The sequence below is a fragment of the Mercenaria mercenaria genome, chromosome 2 (assembly GCF_021730395.1).
Source record: "Mercenaria mercenaria strain notata chromosome 2, MADL_Memer_1, whole genome shotgun sequence".
In the NCBI taxonomy this organism is placed as follows: domain Eukaryota; kingdom Metazoa; phylum Mollusca; class Bivalvia; order Venerida; family Veneridae; genus Mercenaria; species Mercenaria mercenaria.
Window position 1 is genome coordinate 94,367,178 of NC_069362.1, and position 19,069 is coordinate 94,386,246.

At 32.5% G+C, this 19,069-nt stretch overlaps 1 protein-coding gene across 2 annotated transcripts; it reads right to left on the reverse strand.

The window, feature by feature from the left end:
- Positions 1 to 5,293: 5,293 nt before the first annotated feature.
- Positions 5,294 to 14,527, reverse strand: LOC123562910 (FMRFamide receptor-like). 2 transcript variants are annotated; one of them, XM_045355497.2, is made up of 2 exons: positions 14,441 to 14,527; positions 5,294 to 7,849 (listed from the first exon to the last, which is right to left on the reverse strand). In XM_045355497.2, the coding sequence occupies exon 2, from the start codon at positions 7,793 to 7,795 to the stop codon at positions 6,698 to 6,700; it is 1,098 nt and encodes a 365-aa protein (XP_045211432.2). In that variant the 5' UTR covers positions 7,796 to 7,849; positions 14,441 to 14,527; the 3' UTR covers positions 5,294 to 6,697. The 2 variants fall into 2 exon arrangements, with proteins under 2 accessions (XP_045211432.2, XP_045211431.2); XM_045355496.2 differs by lacking the exon at positions 14,441 to 14,527 and adding an exon at positions 9,669 to 9,838.
- Positions 14,528 to 19,069: the final 4,542 nt, after the last annotated feature.

Sequence of the window (19,069 nt, forward strand, 5' to 3'; positions counted from 1 at the left end):
AATTCATTTCTAGATATTTGATAACAGACTGATAATTACGATCCAAGAAGGGCTTATTAAGTGTATGATTTCTGATGAAAGTAAATTAGCATAATAGTGAATTGTTAAACAAAAACAATAAATGTTAAAAACAATTGCTTGTTCTGGAAGTAAACGAATTACCTTACACGTTCTCAAAAATGTAAATGATTGAAGAAGGCAAAACATTAAAGGGAATTTATTTGTAATCTTATTACCAGATTTGGTTTGGTAATGTATAAATCGCTAAAATGACGATTGGCCTAACACGAATTGTCTTATACATATAGTTCTTAAAATTTTATGGCGGTCTGCTGTCTGTAAAATATTTACTAATATCATTCAAAAAGTATTTTTAATGATAAATATATTCTGAATGTAAATACGTCAAATAAACACTTTTAGCCTCCAGAGTAGGCCAAAAGGTGTGCTGGAGATGAAACCATTTGATATTCGTGGGTTGCACAAGTGATTGTTTTATGTTTATGCATTGTCCTTCAAATCAAAATGCAACTATAAAATAACATAATATCCAATTTCCATTTTACATTGGCAACATGGTAATTCTGTTTCTTTGACCATTTAAACAAACATTTTATCACTGCATTGGTATTATTTGTTACTTTTTCTTAATTTATTTACTGATATTTTCTTGATACAAAAGCAAAGATTTCAGATTTACCAGTCTTAAAGGTGGTAAATCAGATGTTTATCAGAAAATGTATTAGTTCCAAACTTGAAGAACTGATCATTTACACTTATTTTTGTTCACAGAGTTTTTAATGCATGTTAGATTTTAACTGATAATATTTTTAAAATACATGTATGATTTTCCTATCTTGGTTACCCAACCGAAATAGCGTTTTGTTAGCATAATTATGAATTTAATAAAAATATTTTGCCGCAGGAATGATAAGAATACATGGACTAAATATATTGTATTCAACATGTCAGACATCTGCATTGAGGAACATATACTTTCCTAAATGCGCAGCCAAGACAGATTGAAAATAGATGAATATCTAAGATACATGCTGTTTTAAAACTTGCATCTTGTTTCAGGTAGCTGACATATCCCAATATCAAATTCAAATGTAAAACAAGGAAGTAAATTGAAATCAAAAGAAATAGTCCAGTATTAAATACGAGGTATCTGCAAATTTTCGTAAAAGGTAGTAATATATACATTTGTAATGGGTATCTAATTCTAGGTAATCGGTCTATTTATTCTTTAAATAAATCTCTGACGGAGTATATGAAAACTGAAAAATGTTATAAAATGTTGCTCAGATGTGATTGATCACCTTTAAGCAGTTTTGTCTTGCTTCAGCTTTATTTGATAAACGTTGTCTAGCAAGGCTGACAATAACCAAGAATTATCATTTCATCATTTCTGTAGACAAGCCCAATCAATAAAGACTTATCATAAAACCATGACGGTCCTATGATTCAAGTTAGATATCTGTTTTAGAGATGAAAATATGTTTATTGATACATTGTATTTACGTACTACGTATTTATTTTGCAATTCTGCTATTTTGTCATTCAATTGTGCGAATGTGACATTAAGTACGATAACACTATCTTAAACTGAAATATATATAGATATACGCATATTCTATACGGCAAAGTTAAGACAGTACCACAAACTGTTAAAAAGTACAATATACATGTACACAAAAATGCAATCGCGCTACATTAAGAAAGGGCATGAAATAAGCTAATTCAACTCAAAACGCTTGACTGTAACGCTAGCTGCTGAAAGTCATTGATAAACGTTGTAATATATATCTTTATTATATACCTATATATATTCTGTCAAAAATACAGCTTGCATTTCACAAGGAAATACGAACAGGCTGAACAAAATCCCGTATTGTACCTTCCAAAGTCCCGTATTGTACATTCCGTATTGTATGTTGCCGGACTACTTCCATGAATATGCATGAGCTGACACAGAAATATAAATAGCGCACACAAAAACATCACTCATTTCATTTTAACTTTAACATCAACAAACATTTAAGATTTCGTTCGATTACAACCCCCCCCCCCCCCCCCCCCAAAAAAAACAACAAAAGATGGAAGTATATAATAAAAGGGTCATTACAACAGTAGCTAGATCTGAGATTTTATATTCTCGTGAATTTTGCAAAGAAGGATCACACTCGGCGCATGCGCGCCTCGTGATATCCGATCTGGCAAAATCCACTCGAGCCGAATACAGCATCCCAGATCGAGCTACTGTTATAATAATCCTGTTGTATCTTCTGTTGATAATAATATTCATTAATGACAGTCAATAAGACTGCAGCAAAAAAGGTTTAGAACTTATAACAGCATTGCGTGTTACATTTGGCTGAAGTGTTTTAATAAAAAAAAAATAAAATCGTTTCATATTGAGAGTTTTATTGTCGTTATCGATCACCGGCACTTCCAATTGCCATAATGTTTTTTTTCTTTCTAAAGTACTCACTTCCGTTTTCCGTGTGAAATGCTTTGTCGGTGGCATTTTTCTGTGATTGTGGCTCTACAAGACTTTGTCACTTTGTCCTTACTTTATCAGTACACAGCATTATTTGCTCTCTTCTCGTGACTTACTTTCCATGATGTTCTGCCTCCTGCTATACATACTAATACTAATTCAAATGCCATTGAATCTGATTTACCATTCTGTTCTATGGTAAAATAATACCTTTCGAAACATAGAAATGGTATATCACGAAGCACAATCTTAGAGATAAAAAATGAAATACAAAATAATGTGAAAAGCACAATCATGAGCGATGTTAATAACGCTGAAAATAGGAACATGACAGATATCAACCTATGGTACTTTATACAAAAATATGACCAGGTTATATCAACTTCATTGTAACAGAATATTTAGGAATCGGTTGTTGTCTGACACTTATGTCATTTGCTAATCATTAGATCAATAAATTGACATTTTGCTTCTTATATAGCAACCATATCTTTCTTCTACATCTCTTTCAGCATACAGTGACAGATATATGTCGAGTGCTTGGCATTCTATAGATTAATTGTTATTAAAGGGATGGAACATTCAGTACTTAGATTAAAATGCGCAGCCAGGTCCTGTGCCAAGCAATTCAATTCCATCACTCTACCAAACGCTCGTTCGGACCACTTAAGCAAACCCTCATTCAAGAGGTATACTTTGACATGTCGACTGTAATTGTTTCGTGGCGTAGACAGTAACATGCATTTTCACTACCCTTCAGGAACAGACTCATTCAATCCGAAACTGCAACATTTTCATTTTTGTTAGACAACCTTTGGAGTTTTCAGGTTTTGTATCCCAAACCATTTTTTTTGGGAACATAGAATTGCCCTTGTCCGTCCGTCCGTCCGCCCGTCTATTTCTCCGTCCGTCAGCCCGTCCGCCTGTCCGTCAATGGTCCGAAGTATTTAATCCATAGTCATCAAAACTCACAGAATTGTCATTTAGCTTGTGAAGTTGTGCACCTGGTGTTTTAATTAGGATTATACACAGCCAGACCAGAGCTATGGCCTTTGACGTCAAAATACGCGTAAAAAGTGCCTATTATGAAATTTTATGGGTATATTAATCAGTATGTGAGGTTGTACACCTGGTGTATTTTTTAAGATATCACTCAGGCACACCCAGATCCTTGACTTAGTCAAAAATATGTCTTCAAGGGCATAAAAGATTGCGTTGCCTGCCTCTCTGAGTATTTGACTTAGTGTCGTAAAACATGACAGGGTTGCTGTATAGCATGTGAAGTTGTGCACAATTTGTTGTGTTTCGGATTTCACTCAGCCAGACCAGTGTTTCGACCTTTGAATTAGTGAACAATACACATGAAGTTTTAAAGCTTATGTTACAGTTGTAAAATATTCCACCTAGAGTCATACAAACATGTCTATTCTTTACGAATACTATGTCAATTTGTTTTTAATTTACATATCTTTACATTCATAGTTACAGAGTGTTTAGAGAGTCTGCGTTCCTTGTCGTAGCTTTTCCTATTTTGATATGTTTCCTTGTTCTATTTATTATTTGCAACAAACATATTTGAGATCACGTCTTCTTCAACTTTTTGATCAGCTTTCTGTCATATTTCTATTTTAATTCAGGAGTTTGCATAATAGATCTAGTCTGATAATTACGTCATTAATGTGCAAACTGAATGTTTGGCTCATTATACATTTGACCTCACTGTTGACGAGAATGAAATAAGCAAATAAATTGTAAATTCACAAAACAAAACCGATTAAAAGTTATTGCTGGAAGAATGAATGTGTAACCTGGAAGTTACCGTACTTTACCCTGATATATAAATGCTCCTGGAGAAGTGCAGTAGCGTGCATGACATTCTTTTTTCTGTTCTGTTTCAGTAATCTTCATTAACAGAAATATAATTAAGACCTTATAAATGTTATCAATACACGGCAAAAGGGTACCCACTACATTTTTTATGATTTTAATTCCTAAAGGATTTTAATTCCTTGTTATTTATATTTAGCCAGTGGTATAAACGTCAACATATATTTAGAAGTAAAAGTTTGAAATAAGCATTATTAAAAACTAAAACTGTATCAGTCAGGCTTCGTTTTCAACGTATTGATTTATGCTGCATATGTGTTGATACCATCGTATTTACGTGCGATCAAATGCCATGACAATATTTTCAATATTATTGTTTCTTTATTTATAACATCTGTAACATATTTTACTTGATTATGATATATTTGTTACTATCAGATATACTTTATGAAATGTTTTTGTAATAACTAACTGGATTGATAGACTTTATAAAAAAAAGTTTATGAGAAAATGTGTGCATCTTTCCTGGATTTGATATTGACAAAACGTGTGCATTTCAATGTAATTAATATAAAATTGAATACGCACGTGTTATGGTGAGTTTTTCGGTTCCTTGTAAAGCATTAGCATGATATTCAAGTAACATTTTAAAGTAAAGTACAAATATGATCGAAATAATGAGCAAAGAATTAACTTTTCGTAGCTTTACATAACCATATATCTTAAACTTGATTGATGTTGTCCTTTCTTGAAATGAAACTGTGCACATCCTTATCAGCACAGCTTAATTTAGATCAAACATACAAATGAATGTCAATTTCACGTGCTTCTTTCTTCCAAATAGCTTGTAAAATGCATTCCTTACGTGGACAGTAATTATTTAATTACTGTTTGCTTAATAGTATTGACTTTCTGTCTGTATTTTACATAAAAGTAAATATAGGCAACAAAACCTGACTGTAGACAAAATGCATATATTTATATATTCCATCCTGACCAAGCTGTTTGGACATTGCAAGTAAGAATGTTGGATTACAAAATATGAATTTATTTTCTTTATATCCTATTTAATTGTGTTGATGTTAAACTTGGAGAAATCGCACGTAATTCAAGCTGTAAGAAAGGAAGACCAATATTAACCTTGTGCGCAGCCACCGTATCACAGGTTCAAACAAATAAGAAGAAGAACAACATCAACGGGATCAATGATATAAAAAATAACAACAACATTAATCGTTTAAACAATCGCCTATTCGTGCTCTACTCCAGTATATTCTGATTTCCTCAGAAACTCTCACGCTTGTGTTAATGAGATTTGATTTGTTGATTAGATATAGAAAATAAAAAACATCTTTCAGACATAATTGGGTAAACATATCTATGATATCATTTCCGTGGTTGTAAGGCATGTGAACAACGTTCAAGGATGTCTTCAATAAAAAATATTGGTTCTGATTTCTGTCGTCCCTAATGTAACTCTGCTTATTATATTTTGATAATTCTTAACGTGAAATAGTTACATTTAAAGCAAAACAATACGTGTACAGTAAAAAAGTACTGTTTGGTTATTGATATTAAATACGAGCATATTGTTTACGTGAATTTATTCCTAAAATGCCAAATTTTAGGCTGTGGCTCTAAGATTCCGCGTTTGGCGTGTTGCAACATGAAAGTCAGTTTATCCAAATTGGTCAATTCATTTATAACGTTGTAACTATTTAAACGGATATTCTTATCCGGTGACGACAACGGAATCTCTATATATCCTAATAAAACCTACCCGAATATGAGTTCTATGAGCGGTAAACACACATTACCACCTTTATACCCTATTTCATAAATATTCCTGTATCAAATCCTTCAAATGCATAGATGGGGCGTTTTCAAAGTCCTTGAGATTATAACCTGTCTTATTTTACCATCAAAGAATATTTTTCGTATTGACTTGGAGTTTTAATGAATCAATGAAGCTTTCATGCAATTAAATCATAAAATGTGTTTGTCTGCGAGGTCTAGCCATTACGAAAATGTAATATCAATTAAAATCGCATAAGACCAACAGTAAGATCTGGGATCTGCAATAATAAATGTTATACGATCTGCTCAGCGGGACAATATTCGTATTATTACTCCATGATAAATTATTTATTACAATCATATTTTGGTTCGTGTCCAAACTATACTCTGGGACTATTATAGCGACATTCAGAGAATGTTTAGGAACGACGCAATAATTCTGAATAAACAGACGGTATAAGTAATGAAAGACATTTGGATATTTGAAAAAATGTATGATCAATGGAGAGGGAAAGTTTTCTATCATGTATATTACATTTATACTTATTGTTTCTTGTACCCGACATAAAACTATAAATCATCGTTTTTTAAAGCAGTTAGTTCATCAGTTGTTACGCGCGTTCCATATGTGTCTTTTATTGTTGTTAATGTAGTTAGTTCTCTGTCTGTATTCGAGGAATCTCCAGGACCACAAAGACACTTTTTAAATGTTTTTAAAAGAAGCGTTCTGAATTTCTTTCCAACCGCGGTATAAATAGCAAAATTTACAGACGAATTCAACACAAACAAAGTATTACTCACACATGTCCATTTCATCAAAACTTCTGCGTCCAGAAAATGAAATTGTGCCACTAATCCAGGAGTTTGACAAATGATAAATACCACTACAATTATAACTAGCACAATACTTAAATTAAACTCTGTGTTTTCTTTACTATTTGTAACACTTCTTCTTTTACGCATGCGCATCAGTTCTGTAATAAGTAGAGTATTTAAAACCCCTAACATTAGAAGAGGGATAACATAGATAAGAATTGTGTACAGCCATTCGCTATAAACAGTTGTATAAAAATTGGTTTTGCCAAAATCTGTAGTTATGACCATATAACAACGATCACCACATGTAGTAAGTCCTGTAGCGAAACACCTCGGAATGTTATAAACGACCGATAACAGTGTTGTGATACCAATCATAATATAGGCGTTACGTCTGTTACATATTTCTATTGATTTAAACGGAAAACAAATGGCGATATAACGTTCCACGGTGACGGCAACAGTTGTCCATACATTCAACGTTTGTAGAGCCATCACAAAGTAGTTTATTGGTGTAAAAATATGCGGGTAAATCACATCAGTGAATAACAATTCTTTAGAATCCAACTGTGTAATTGAAATTACTGATACTCCCATGATTGCACCAACAATTATTCCAGTATCCGTTATTAGTAATGTTCTCAAGAAATAGACTGTTGTAGATCTCATTTCTCGTCGGAATAAAACAATTCCGGTTAAAATGTTCCCAAAGACTCCAATGACGCCGATGATTGGCATAATGACGCCCCAGAATATAAACATAAGCTGCAACAAGTGGTCTATCCCATCATCTTGAATGCTATCATCCCCATAAGTTAAATTGACCTTGAAATTCAACTCTTTCACGTGCATGATAAGTTTTATATGTGCCGCTGGAAATCCAATGCTTTATTCCATCTTTTATTCCTGAAAATACAATACGTTAATATTAGATGCTGGACATGTTTGTTACAGTGCTTTTGTAGCGGTTTTTGATGATATAAGGAATTTGTGAATTGTCCAGATATAGTAATTCTAACATTATCATAAAAAGGATCATGTTTTCTTTTGTCAGTTATTATTGTCAAGAAAAAGCACACTCACAAATCCAGTATTTTGTCTAAGTAAATTGAAATGCACAGTAAACACTAAGACATTTTACTTAAGAAATAATGCACGAAAAAGTGGTTATACGTCCGCGGAATAAATGAGTGAATTATTCTGGCATATAGATATGCCCTTTATCTAAAACAGAAGATAAGATAAATTATAGTGGCGCTCTTTCTTTGTCGCGGCAAAAACATTGAAGTCATCGTCCGTTAACGTGACGTCATTTTAGCGTAAGCGTGTTTTAACAGAAACAAGCATATTAAAACTTAATTCAAAACATTTGAAGATCTAACATAAAGTATAAAATTGTTGACTTTGATACACTGGCTTGCCTGCAATGTATAACTGAAAATACAAACTGTCGATAATATAATCTTAATGCAAACAATCTAAGGAGTAACAGAATTCATACAATAATCCTGTGTGATGCTTGATAAAAAGAAGATCACATTTTATTCTTGCAGCAGTATTCAACGGCAAATGCGCTAAATTAAGACATCGCTCTTCATTATCAATGATAAGATTTTGCTTTGTATAATTTATTAGTATATTTTTATTCATTTTCGTAAAATTGCATTCTGAAAAAATTTGTTTCTTTCTTATATAAAAAAGTTAAAGTAGATATTAAAAACATTTTTTCTCTATTCGTTGTTTGCTTTTCATGTCGGCTACAACATTATTTATCATTTTGCTATAATACATCAAACAAAAGTAAAGATCACGTACTTTTCATTCATATAATATTTGTCAGTTTGATACAGACATACAAATGTATTGCTTATATCTTGGCCAGATCGTTGCTGTCATATTTTGGCGATAACTGTTGTATAATTCTGCGGTAAGGAGAATTGTAATAGAATGATATCAATGACGCTAGCATGACATTTAGTGTTAAAATGTCAAAAGCTGGTTTTGGCTAGACTTAAAAGGCAATAGATGTGGTTTTGTCTAGGCTTAATAGGCAATAAACGTGGTTTTGGCTAGGCTTAAAAGGCAATAGACGTGGTTTTGGCTAGACTTAAAAGGCAATACGTCTATTGAGTAGTTCTTCATATTTACAAATGGGTAGGCTAAAGAATATTTACATTAAAAACAAAAGAAGAAAAAAACTCTGCAAGAATAAGGCAATTTGAAACCTAATATTTACTGTTTACATATCATACTTTTTCACTAATATCAAATTGCGTAGGTTTTAAAAGAAGTATGCTCGTTTAATGCAATGTTGATCAGTGCACTTTGGAAAAAATAAATGTGTTGACGAATTCATCCAGCATCAAGTATTAAGGCCAAGAACTTACAAAACTTATTTTTCATGTAAACAGCCAATAAAATCATGTTAAAATAAATTATTATGCTTTAAAATAAAACTTAATGTATTCGCATAAAAACCTACCGGCATGTCTCGCACTTATAGAGCAGAATGTGCAAAATTCACAGGTTAATATTAATATATGTATAGTAGGATCGTTTCCAAAATTTTACTTCTATTCTGTAAAAAGCAACAACAACATTAACAACAACAAAAGCAACAACAACAGATAATAAAGTTTACATTTAAAATGTTTACATTTTACTGTTATTGTTATTCCAGTATGTTTAACTATCTGGTATTAATTTAATCCGTAGTCATACATACACATTTAACAATTTCCAGCAAACTTTTCAGAAAACGTATTCCTGTAAAATTTAACACTTTTGCAGTGTCTAAAGATTTTGATAACATGTGACATTAAAATAACTGCGATATTCCGCATGGAGTAGCTTAATATCGCCACAATAAAGAATGTCTTTACTTTGATCAAGTAAACCAACACACGCCTACTTTTATACTGCACAGAATGCGCAGCCGATATCCTATAAAATTCATTTCATTTCTAGTATTATCAAACACTGTTTATTACTTCTACTTCGAAGAAAAAAATTATGATAGCAGTTAACAAGGAAATCAAATTAAGATTAACGTTATTAAAAACCTGTCAATTACCCTTACGATTAAAAAGTCATCATTTCCTCTAAATGAAAGGAATCTGTTTGTAAATATTGATAAATACATTACTGACATCTGTAAGACGAGCATGCAGAATGATCATGCGCACCTATACAGCTATGTTCATCTGTCTAAATATGAGGGCAATAGTTTTCCAGTTTATTTACAGGTACGTCCCAAAATTTAAATACATAGCGAGTTTTGTCATACATTTTCGCATACCCCTATGTCGGCTAAATTGTGATTTGACTGAAAAATTGCTGAAAAAGACGTTAAACCCAAACATACACGCACAAACACAATGAAGGGCATATATTGTCATTGAAAAAGTGCATTCTGGATATCTTCTGATGAATTTAAGTGGCAAAGCATTCAAATATGACCAATATTAAATAAAATTTATAAATCCCCAGTTCTAACCGAGAAACATAAAAACTTATTAAGTCGTTAAAACTTGTTTTCGTCTTCAAGAAACATATATCTTTAAATGTTTATCACAAAACTGAAAAGAGAAATACTTGATAAAATTGAACTTTGTTAACTGTTTGGCGTATTTTGTACTATATTCGTTCAATAAAACATACCTTCTATGCAAGATTTTGGATTTAAACTATTTCGGAGTTTATTTCATTCTGAGGCTCTACACGGCTTTTCTTTCATAACCGTTATGTTGTGAGCTAGCATAAAAACTTGAGTCGTATTTCTCGACTTCTATTTAATATGATATATTTCACAGATCGATATACTGAGCTTGGATCAGATCTGCATCAGTCACATGCAAAAAGGTTTACAATATGCGTCTGCTGTTTAATATTTGATGTTACTGATGTAGGAATTAAAGACCGATAAATCATGTAAAATATTCACAGTTATAATATGCATTACCACTTAAACTCATCAAATACAATTGCTATAGCGAAATCATGTTTCCTTTGCAAAAATGTACGTTTCAGCGTGATCTTTATTTAGCCGACAAAGGGATGTGTGAAATATTATGAGACAAATCGCTATGTAGTTAAATTTTGAGACGGGCCTGTAGTTGATATTTGCATTTACTAGCCATACAGACAACGTCAGATCTTAAGAAAATGAAAACCTCTAAAGCAAACAATTATGCTCATTTGTGTTGATTTTTCAGGATATTTTAACTTGATTTCATATAACTATGTAAACAAACCAATAGTTCGAGAAAATCTAAGTGTAAGATCTCATGAAAGTAAGATAAGTGGTCGAAAAGACGATCTTTCAGACAAGTTACACTATATAGGAATATATATTCAGGATCATATGACTGCTTCACTCTAAGGTTAACCTAAATTTGTGACAGAGATTATTTGGTATATTATAAGTTGAAAGGACTTTACTTTGAAATAATGTAAATTATTTTGAATAAAAATAATTTTATTTATTTTTGAGAATTCACGTTATTGGTTGTTAAGCAAAATAATATCGATGCATAACTGGTTCCGTAGCTCTTTTTTATCTTCTTTACACAAACTGACTGTTTCTCTGTAGTATTTCTGCTTACAGGCAACTTCTCAGAATAGTTGACAAAAGGCCTTATAGAAGAATGCACAGTCGTATACACAGGAACATTATGCCAGTAACTATCGCTGCGAGAATGGATATCTGGCGATTCCAGGATATTCATATGAAGCTGACCAGTCCTAGCACTATCCCCTTAATGCTGAGTGCCAAGCGAGGAAGCTGCTTGTACCATTTTTACGTCTTTGGTATGACTCGGCCGGGGATCGAACCCACGACCTCCCGCACTCGAAGCGGACGCTCTATCACTAGGCTACCGAGGCGGTTTACTCTTATGTGGTTACTCTTATGTTGTTATATGGCTAGGGCTGAATATGTTACCTGGCGAAATCTAGTTTTGTATTGCGTATTGTTTTGTATTGCGTATTGCTTTGTATTGCGTTATCAACCCTCTAGCATGCAACTTACCGCTTTGCTTCACGCAGTGGTTTTGGCATGTGGTGAACCGTCATTTCCAGATACCTGGTCGTGCCTGGTAACTATCATACCGTGACTACTGGCACCGAAGTTGCCGTGCATTGCCACATTATGTTTAAGTTAGTCAGTATTGCTACCTCGTTATGTCCGACAGTGCAGAGTTACGTTATGTTGAAATTTGCCGGTTTTGCTACCACGTGATGAAAGTGTAAATTATGTGTGACAGTGCAGAGTTGCATTGTAATAGTTTGCAAATTTTAGCCAGACGCGCCTGGTCTCCTTCCGGTTACTTTATTTACATACTTGGCGAGATACCTCGTCAAGTACATTTTTGTTTTTGAGTGGCCAATAAATACCCAACCTTGTATTCATTTAGTAAATATTTGATTTGTTTGATTTGTAACATATTAAAATATTAAAATCTTATCGTGTAGTAATTAAAAGGTATAAAGCAGGGTTTAGTTGTAATCTTTTCGAGTATTGAAATAATCGTAATTTGAAATATAAAACATTATTTTATAAATTCAGAAAAGTAACAACAATTAAAAGTAACAGGTGTTACATGTTATTTTGGGGAAGAAAGGTCCAATTGTTTTTAAGGTATCACTCGAAGTGAAGCGATCGTGTACTAAAACTATTTGGTTATTTTACCTCTTATTACGCCACTCTTTACACTGAGACAATGATAAATACATGTTTCGAAGACTCAGCCTAAATCTACTTTACACAAGGAAATCTGTTTATAGAGTGGAATAGTTCATTGAATACCATTTGTCCATGTTATATCAATGAAAGCGAAAAGTAATCTATCTATTTTACCAGCATGCTATACATAATAACACAGTCATTACATGTATTTAACAGCATTGAAATGCTTTTTGACATCCCTATATTTCTAGATATTTTCTCATAAGTTGACATATATATAGAGAGATCGTTCTCTTCTCAGCAGTAGCTGTCTCAACATTTTTACCCTGTGAAATTATGCGGGTTTCAACTTTTTTAAAATAAGAAATTCGTCAGAGGAGTTATGGAACATTTTAACTGAAAGTTTCATGGTTAAAGTTTTTGAAAAAGTCAATTATTTCTGTTACTATCAAAGCTTTTGACTTGAAACTTAAAGGAGTTAATTACTATCTAGTCTACACCAGGAGAAACAATCCCCATAACTCTGATTTTAATTTTAAAAGAGTTATACCCCTTTATAACATGGTATGTATAGATTAAAGTTTTTGATTAAGTCTAATATCTCTGGTACTATCAAAGCTTTTGACTTGTAACTTAATATAGTTATTTACTATCAAAGTCTATACCAGGAGAAACAACCCCATTATTCTGTTTTGAATTTTGACAGAGTTATGCCCCTTTTTAACTTAGAGTACTTTTTTGGTCAACTTATCTGTTAAAGTCAAATATTTCTGTTACTATCAAGGCTTTTGACTTGAAACTTAAAACAGTTATTTATATCAAAGTCTACATCAGGAGAAACGATCCCCTGTTTTAAATTTTTGTAAAAGTGTTTGATAAAGTCAAACATATATTTCATCGAGTTAAGCCCCTTTTACTGGCAAAACTCTAATTCAGAGTCAAGCATTGAGAAAAGTCGAGCGTGCTATCTTACGGACAGCTATTGTTAGACATATAACCCAAAATTTGTAGGGTTATTGCTGTGTTGTCATTTGACACAATATTAATTTAGGGTCATTGGCATGTCTTAAATACTCAGTTTGAGCTTTCAAGTTTGTGTTGGGGGTAGGGTGGGGGTTGGGGGGCTCCGTGGCCAAGTGGTTAAGGTCGCTAACTTCAAATCACTTGCCCCTCATCGAAATGTGTTGGAGCCTCACTCGGCTTGTTGAATTCTTCATGTCATGTGAGGAAGCCATCCAGCCAGCTTACAGAAGGTCGGTGGTTTTACCCAGGTTCCCGCTCGTGATGAAATAATGCACGAAGGGGCACCTGGGGTTTTCCGCCACCATCAAAGCTGGAAAGTCGCCATATGACCTATAATTGTGTCGGTGCAACGTTAAACCCAACAAAATAAATAAATAAATAAATTCAAGTTTGTGGTCCTGAAAGAATACATATAGCTCAATGTCTTATACTGTATTTATTTGTATTTTAATTCTAAGTATTTTATATATGTGGTAATATGTTTAAAATTGAATGAAAGGTTTTATAAATGTATTGTCTCTTGTATATAGAGCGACTGTATACTGTTTAATGTTAAATTGTTTGTGTTTATGTTGTATGTATATGATGCATACAGATGAGATACTAATTAAAGAATAAACTAAACTCGGAAAAATTTCAGTTCGAAAAATGTCACACTTTCCTCAGGTGATTTATTGGATTGATGTTTACATAATTTTCTTTTCAAATCACTGACCACTGCAGTAATAATGAATGCACATTTTATGGTTAGATGTAAAAGTGCATGATTTGCAGGAGATAATACATACCTCAGATCTCTTAATCCTATAATAAAGTTTTAGCGGAGTTGTCTCCATTTTCGTCCAAATATTTTACCCAGGATAATTTTCCTTCAGCTGAAAAAAACCCTAGGAAAATTATATTTTCATATTATTTCAGACAGTTAAACATATATCTAAAATAGATAATGTTTATTTATTTATACTGACAGTAAAGGTGAAATAATTATTTATAAAAGCTTTTGATGTTTACTAAAACTAAATAATTGACACGCACGCACGCACGCACACACACACACACACACACACACCACACACAAAGTAAACACACAAGAACGAAACAACAAATAAAGGAACACAATGGGGCACCGCCTTGGAACGGTCAGTGTCAAACCCACCACTGGGGAGCTTAAACCGGTAAGTCACGCCGATATCACTGCCCAATAGTGGCCTACATTTGTGTAAAGATTCATGAAGATTCATCCAAAGGTTACTAAGATACAGTCAAAAAGCCCTAGATTTTATCAATACAAGGGGAAAATTCTGCTTTTTCCAGATCAAGGGAGATACTACTAAATGTGAACAGATCATATGCTTATCAATAATTATGTGTGGTTTGGTATTTCTAGGTAAAATGTTTTTTTTAGTTATAAGCATTTTTAATTTCGGACGGACGCACAGATTGACGGACGACGAACAGCGCCAAAACAATATCACTCCACCGAACGCGGTATGAACGATGTATATCATATACATCTTTGCTGTTATTTTGATACGTCTTTTAAGCGGGGTTGTCCTTTCCGTACACTAACTGCTTAGTTAATCTTCTAATGAGAATTGCTTGATTTTCCAATAGCAGGTAAACCCACGGTAAAACATTCCTAGACTTTACACGTTTTAAATTTAATATTTTACTGTTATCAATGGATACGATTTCATGCATCGTCCATATCTCTGTCGTAATCTTTATACAGACCTGGGGCTTCAAATTTACACAAATGCTAATTGATTAAGATTCTTTATCAGTTTATAGAATAATAGACGCATCTCAGTTAATATGTATTGGAAATACTGTGCGGAAAACCAGTGACTGCTGCTTTCAGCATTTGGCGAGACGATCAAACAACAATCTAGCTAACAGAAATAAACCAAATATGTATATGCTGAAATTGCTCTTTATTTATTGGCAGAGACATTTACCTAACAACAGCTAAAAACAAATTCGAATGGATAAAATACACATTTTTTCTATATTTTTTTTATAAATGATACATTTGTTCTTCTTTTTCCTTCTCTTTTACTTTTTTCTTCTTGTAATTATTATTATATCATTATTATTAGTAGTAGTAGTAGTACCACAATGTTAACATTTGTTTAGCTATTTGTCCCTTTAAGTCATTTTCACGAGCCTGCAGGCTTAAAGAGGACAAACATTTTGACATTCTTCTATAGAACCAGGAGATAATGACCATGTGAAAACTGTGTCGCAATGGATGAAGTGTAAAAAGACTCTGAAATTTATTATCTATAATTATCCGCGAAATAGACAAAATTGTCTTAACGAATAAATATTTACCTTTTCAATAAAATATGTAACAACGTCGTAACCTAATTTTATTTATCACAGCATCTCCCCAAATCAAATATGTTGGTAGATTTATAAACAAGCCGGAATGACTTAACCATTGAGAGTACATGATCTTGCTTCATACTCGCTAACTTTGACCATTTATTAGCGAAAGAGGCTCACGTGTCATTTCCGGCATATCTTATCAGCTTTTTATGCTTCCTCGTAATTTCGATGATGGCCGTGCTATGCATATGGATAGCAAGAGTTTCGTCAACTTTTATTCTGATATGAAAAATTATGATTGATGTTGATAATGATAATATTATTATTGCTGTTGTTGATGGCGACTGTTATTATTATTGTTATTTTATTATAATCATTATTATAATTATTACTGTTATTATTATTATTACACATATTTCATCCAAATCAACTGGTTGTATGGCTTCTCCGAAGTTTCAGTAATATCTGCATTAACTCGACTTTAACGCATTATATTGGAGTTAAAGATTTCACGGAATCAATGGAAAGTATATTCTATGCCCATATTTCAAGGAAATATATTATCATTTAATATTGATTTGAAAATGTAGCAAAATAACCATGAACTGTATTTTACTTGGCTATAGCGTATGTAGAGCTGCTTCCACTAAGTAATATCACTTAGTGCCAGTTACATTTTAGAGGTAGGTCAAATTCAAACTTTGGATATTTATACATTTTAAGCCTGTATTATTTTTTATCTTACCAACAATAGTGTGTGTATACACAAATCTATGTACTTCGTGCTGTGTTACCCAAACAAACAACACGGTAGCCAGTTTTTTCTAAAATGATCGAGTGAATATCTATATATATTTAATAGTTTGTTACTAGTATCTTTGTCATTTTAAGGAAACAGAATATAGTGTTATGCCGACAATAATTGAAAAAGTTTATACGAAATAAAAGTATCATTTTAACTACATTTTCAAGCTTGAAACAACTGCCTTCTTCTGAACTGGCCAAGCGATTACTTTTTAGAAGGAATTTTTATAACAAAAAATAGATTTCTATGGAGTTATATCTTACACTACACCTCGCAAAATTTATAAGGGTTAAAAAAGGAATTTTAACAATGATCGTCGTGCATTTAATTCGCATAATAACATAAAATTCGGATATCAGAAGTTTTCATTTCTGATATCTCTATAATAATAAAATGAAAACTATGTTTTAAGAAGTTGTTTACATATTTGATTTGGTGCTTTGATATTCGTGCCAATTTATAAAAATGCTAATAGATATCGTCTCTAAAACACGCAGTAAGGTCGATATTTTAACTTTTGTTATTTCATGACCTTACACAGAAGAAAAATATAGCTGCTATAGCGTACAATTTTTATCATTTTAACTTTTTTTTATTATTTCAATATATGTAAGAATTACTCACCAGTAAAAATATTCTTTTTTTTTGTTGTAAAATTGTAAAACAAGTAAGTAAATTCATTTCAGGAGATTAATTGTTGTTAAATAATGTGATTGTTCATTAAGTAACGTTAAGTCTGTGTAATTCTCCATTTTGTTATGATTTATAAAGAACATGAAACATACTTTCATTTAATATATAATGAGATAGTTTCCATACAACACGAACGATATTAAAGAGCATGGAACGTTGCAAAGCTATACTGCATCTGATGGATAACAACTGACTCAACCACACACAACTTTCGGTCTGTATCATTATATGTCAATGTAATAATAGGGAAGATTAAATTATTTGGCATGCATCACAACATTCTATCAATTCTTCGACTGTTATATAATCCCATACGTATAATCGATAATGGCAAGGAAAATATAAATAAGGCATGATATTTAAAATTTGCATATCAAACAGTATTGTCATTTTTAAAAGAAAACCCAGAACTATGACATTTAAGAAAAGGTGTTATTTTATTCTCATGTCGCAGGGTCATTTGTCTGTATATATCTTATATGAATTACTATCAAGCTTTTTCTCATTTGTCCTATATTTCGTTCCTATAATTCCATTTCATATCCATTATACATCCACTTAAATATCATTTTCTGATATCATTAACTAACATGTTGTTTAACCACTATGACGGGCCTCAATTTGAATGTATTGATATCACCGCCAATTTCCGCCACGCATGCGCACAGCCAGATAACATTTTGAAGTGAAGACTTGAATCTTTGTCTCTCTTGGTAAAATATTACATTTGCTGTCTGCGTGTGTCTTTCAGTCCACAGAAATCCCAGTAGAGAACACACGTTAGCCCGTATCATTTTACATGAAGGGTGACACTCAATTGGTCGCTTTTCTATTCAGTGGTATGGGTAATGCTTGTTTTATAATTATATATCATGCATAGTAATTGCAAGATCGTAATACGACTAATGACCAACTTTTCTTTTATGTTTAGTCAAACTGCATCATATTATCATTTATATAAAAGGCTGTATATTATAAAGAAGTTGTGCGCGCACACACAAGAACCAAAATCAGAATACAGACTGTCAGTGTTATCATTTAGAGAGAATTGTTCATAATATATACCATTTCCTTCTTCGATCACTTCATTGTAGTTGCAATCTGGACTTGTTTATTCAGAATTTGAAAGTGGTTTGTAATCCTTTACAGTTCCTGCTGGAAGTTTGTACAGTCTTTTTCGATATAAGTTCCTTCAAGCGAACAATGGAATCTTGACAAAAATCAGTTTGTTTCCCCTAAAAATGGTTAATAACATAAATAGATATTTTTCGTTTCATATATTCACAATAGACCTTTTTACGCAGAGCTATTTGCTTAGCAACGGGAAACAATTTTCGCGCATGCGCACTCTACGTAGAGCAAAAAGACATGACAGCACAATATAAATTACGTTAGAATTATATTGTATTTCAATCTATTCGATCAATAATGAGTTTGTTTTATAGTAAATATCCACCACAAGACAAAGGAAAATATATATGGATCTTTATAAACCCACAGCTGATATACAGCGGCCAGATTTAATAGAGAGGGGGCGTGTAGGGGGGAGGGGTGTTTTGCGCTAAGTCTTACATCGATTTTTGATCTG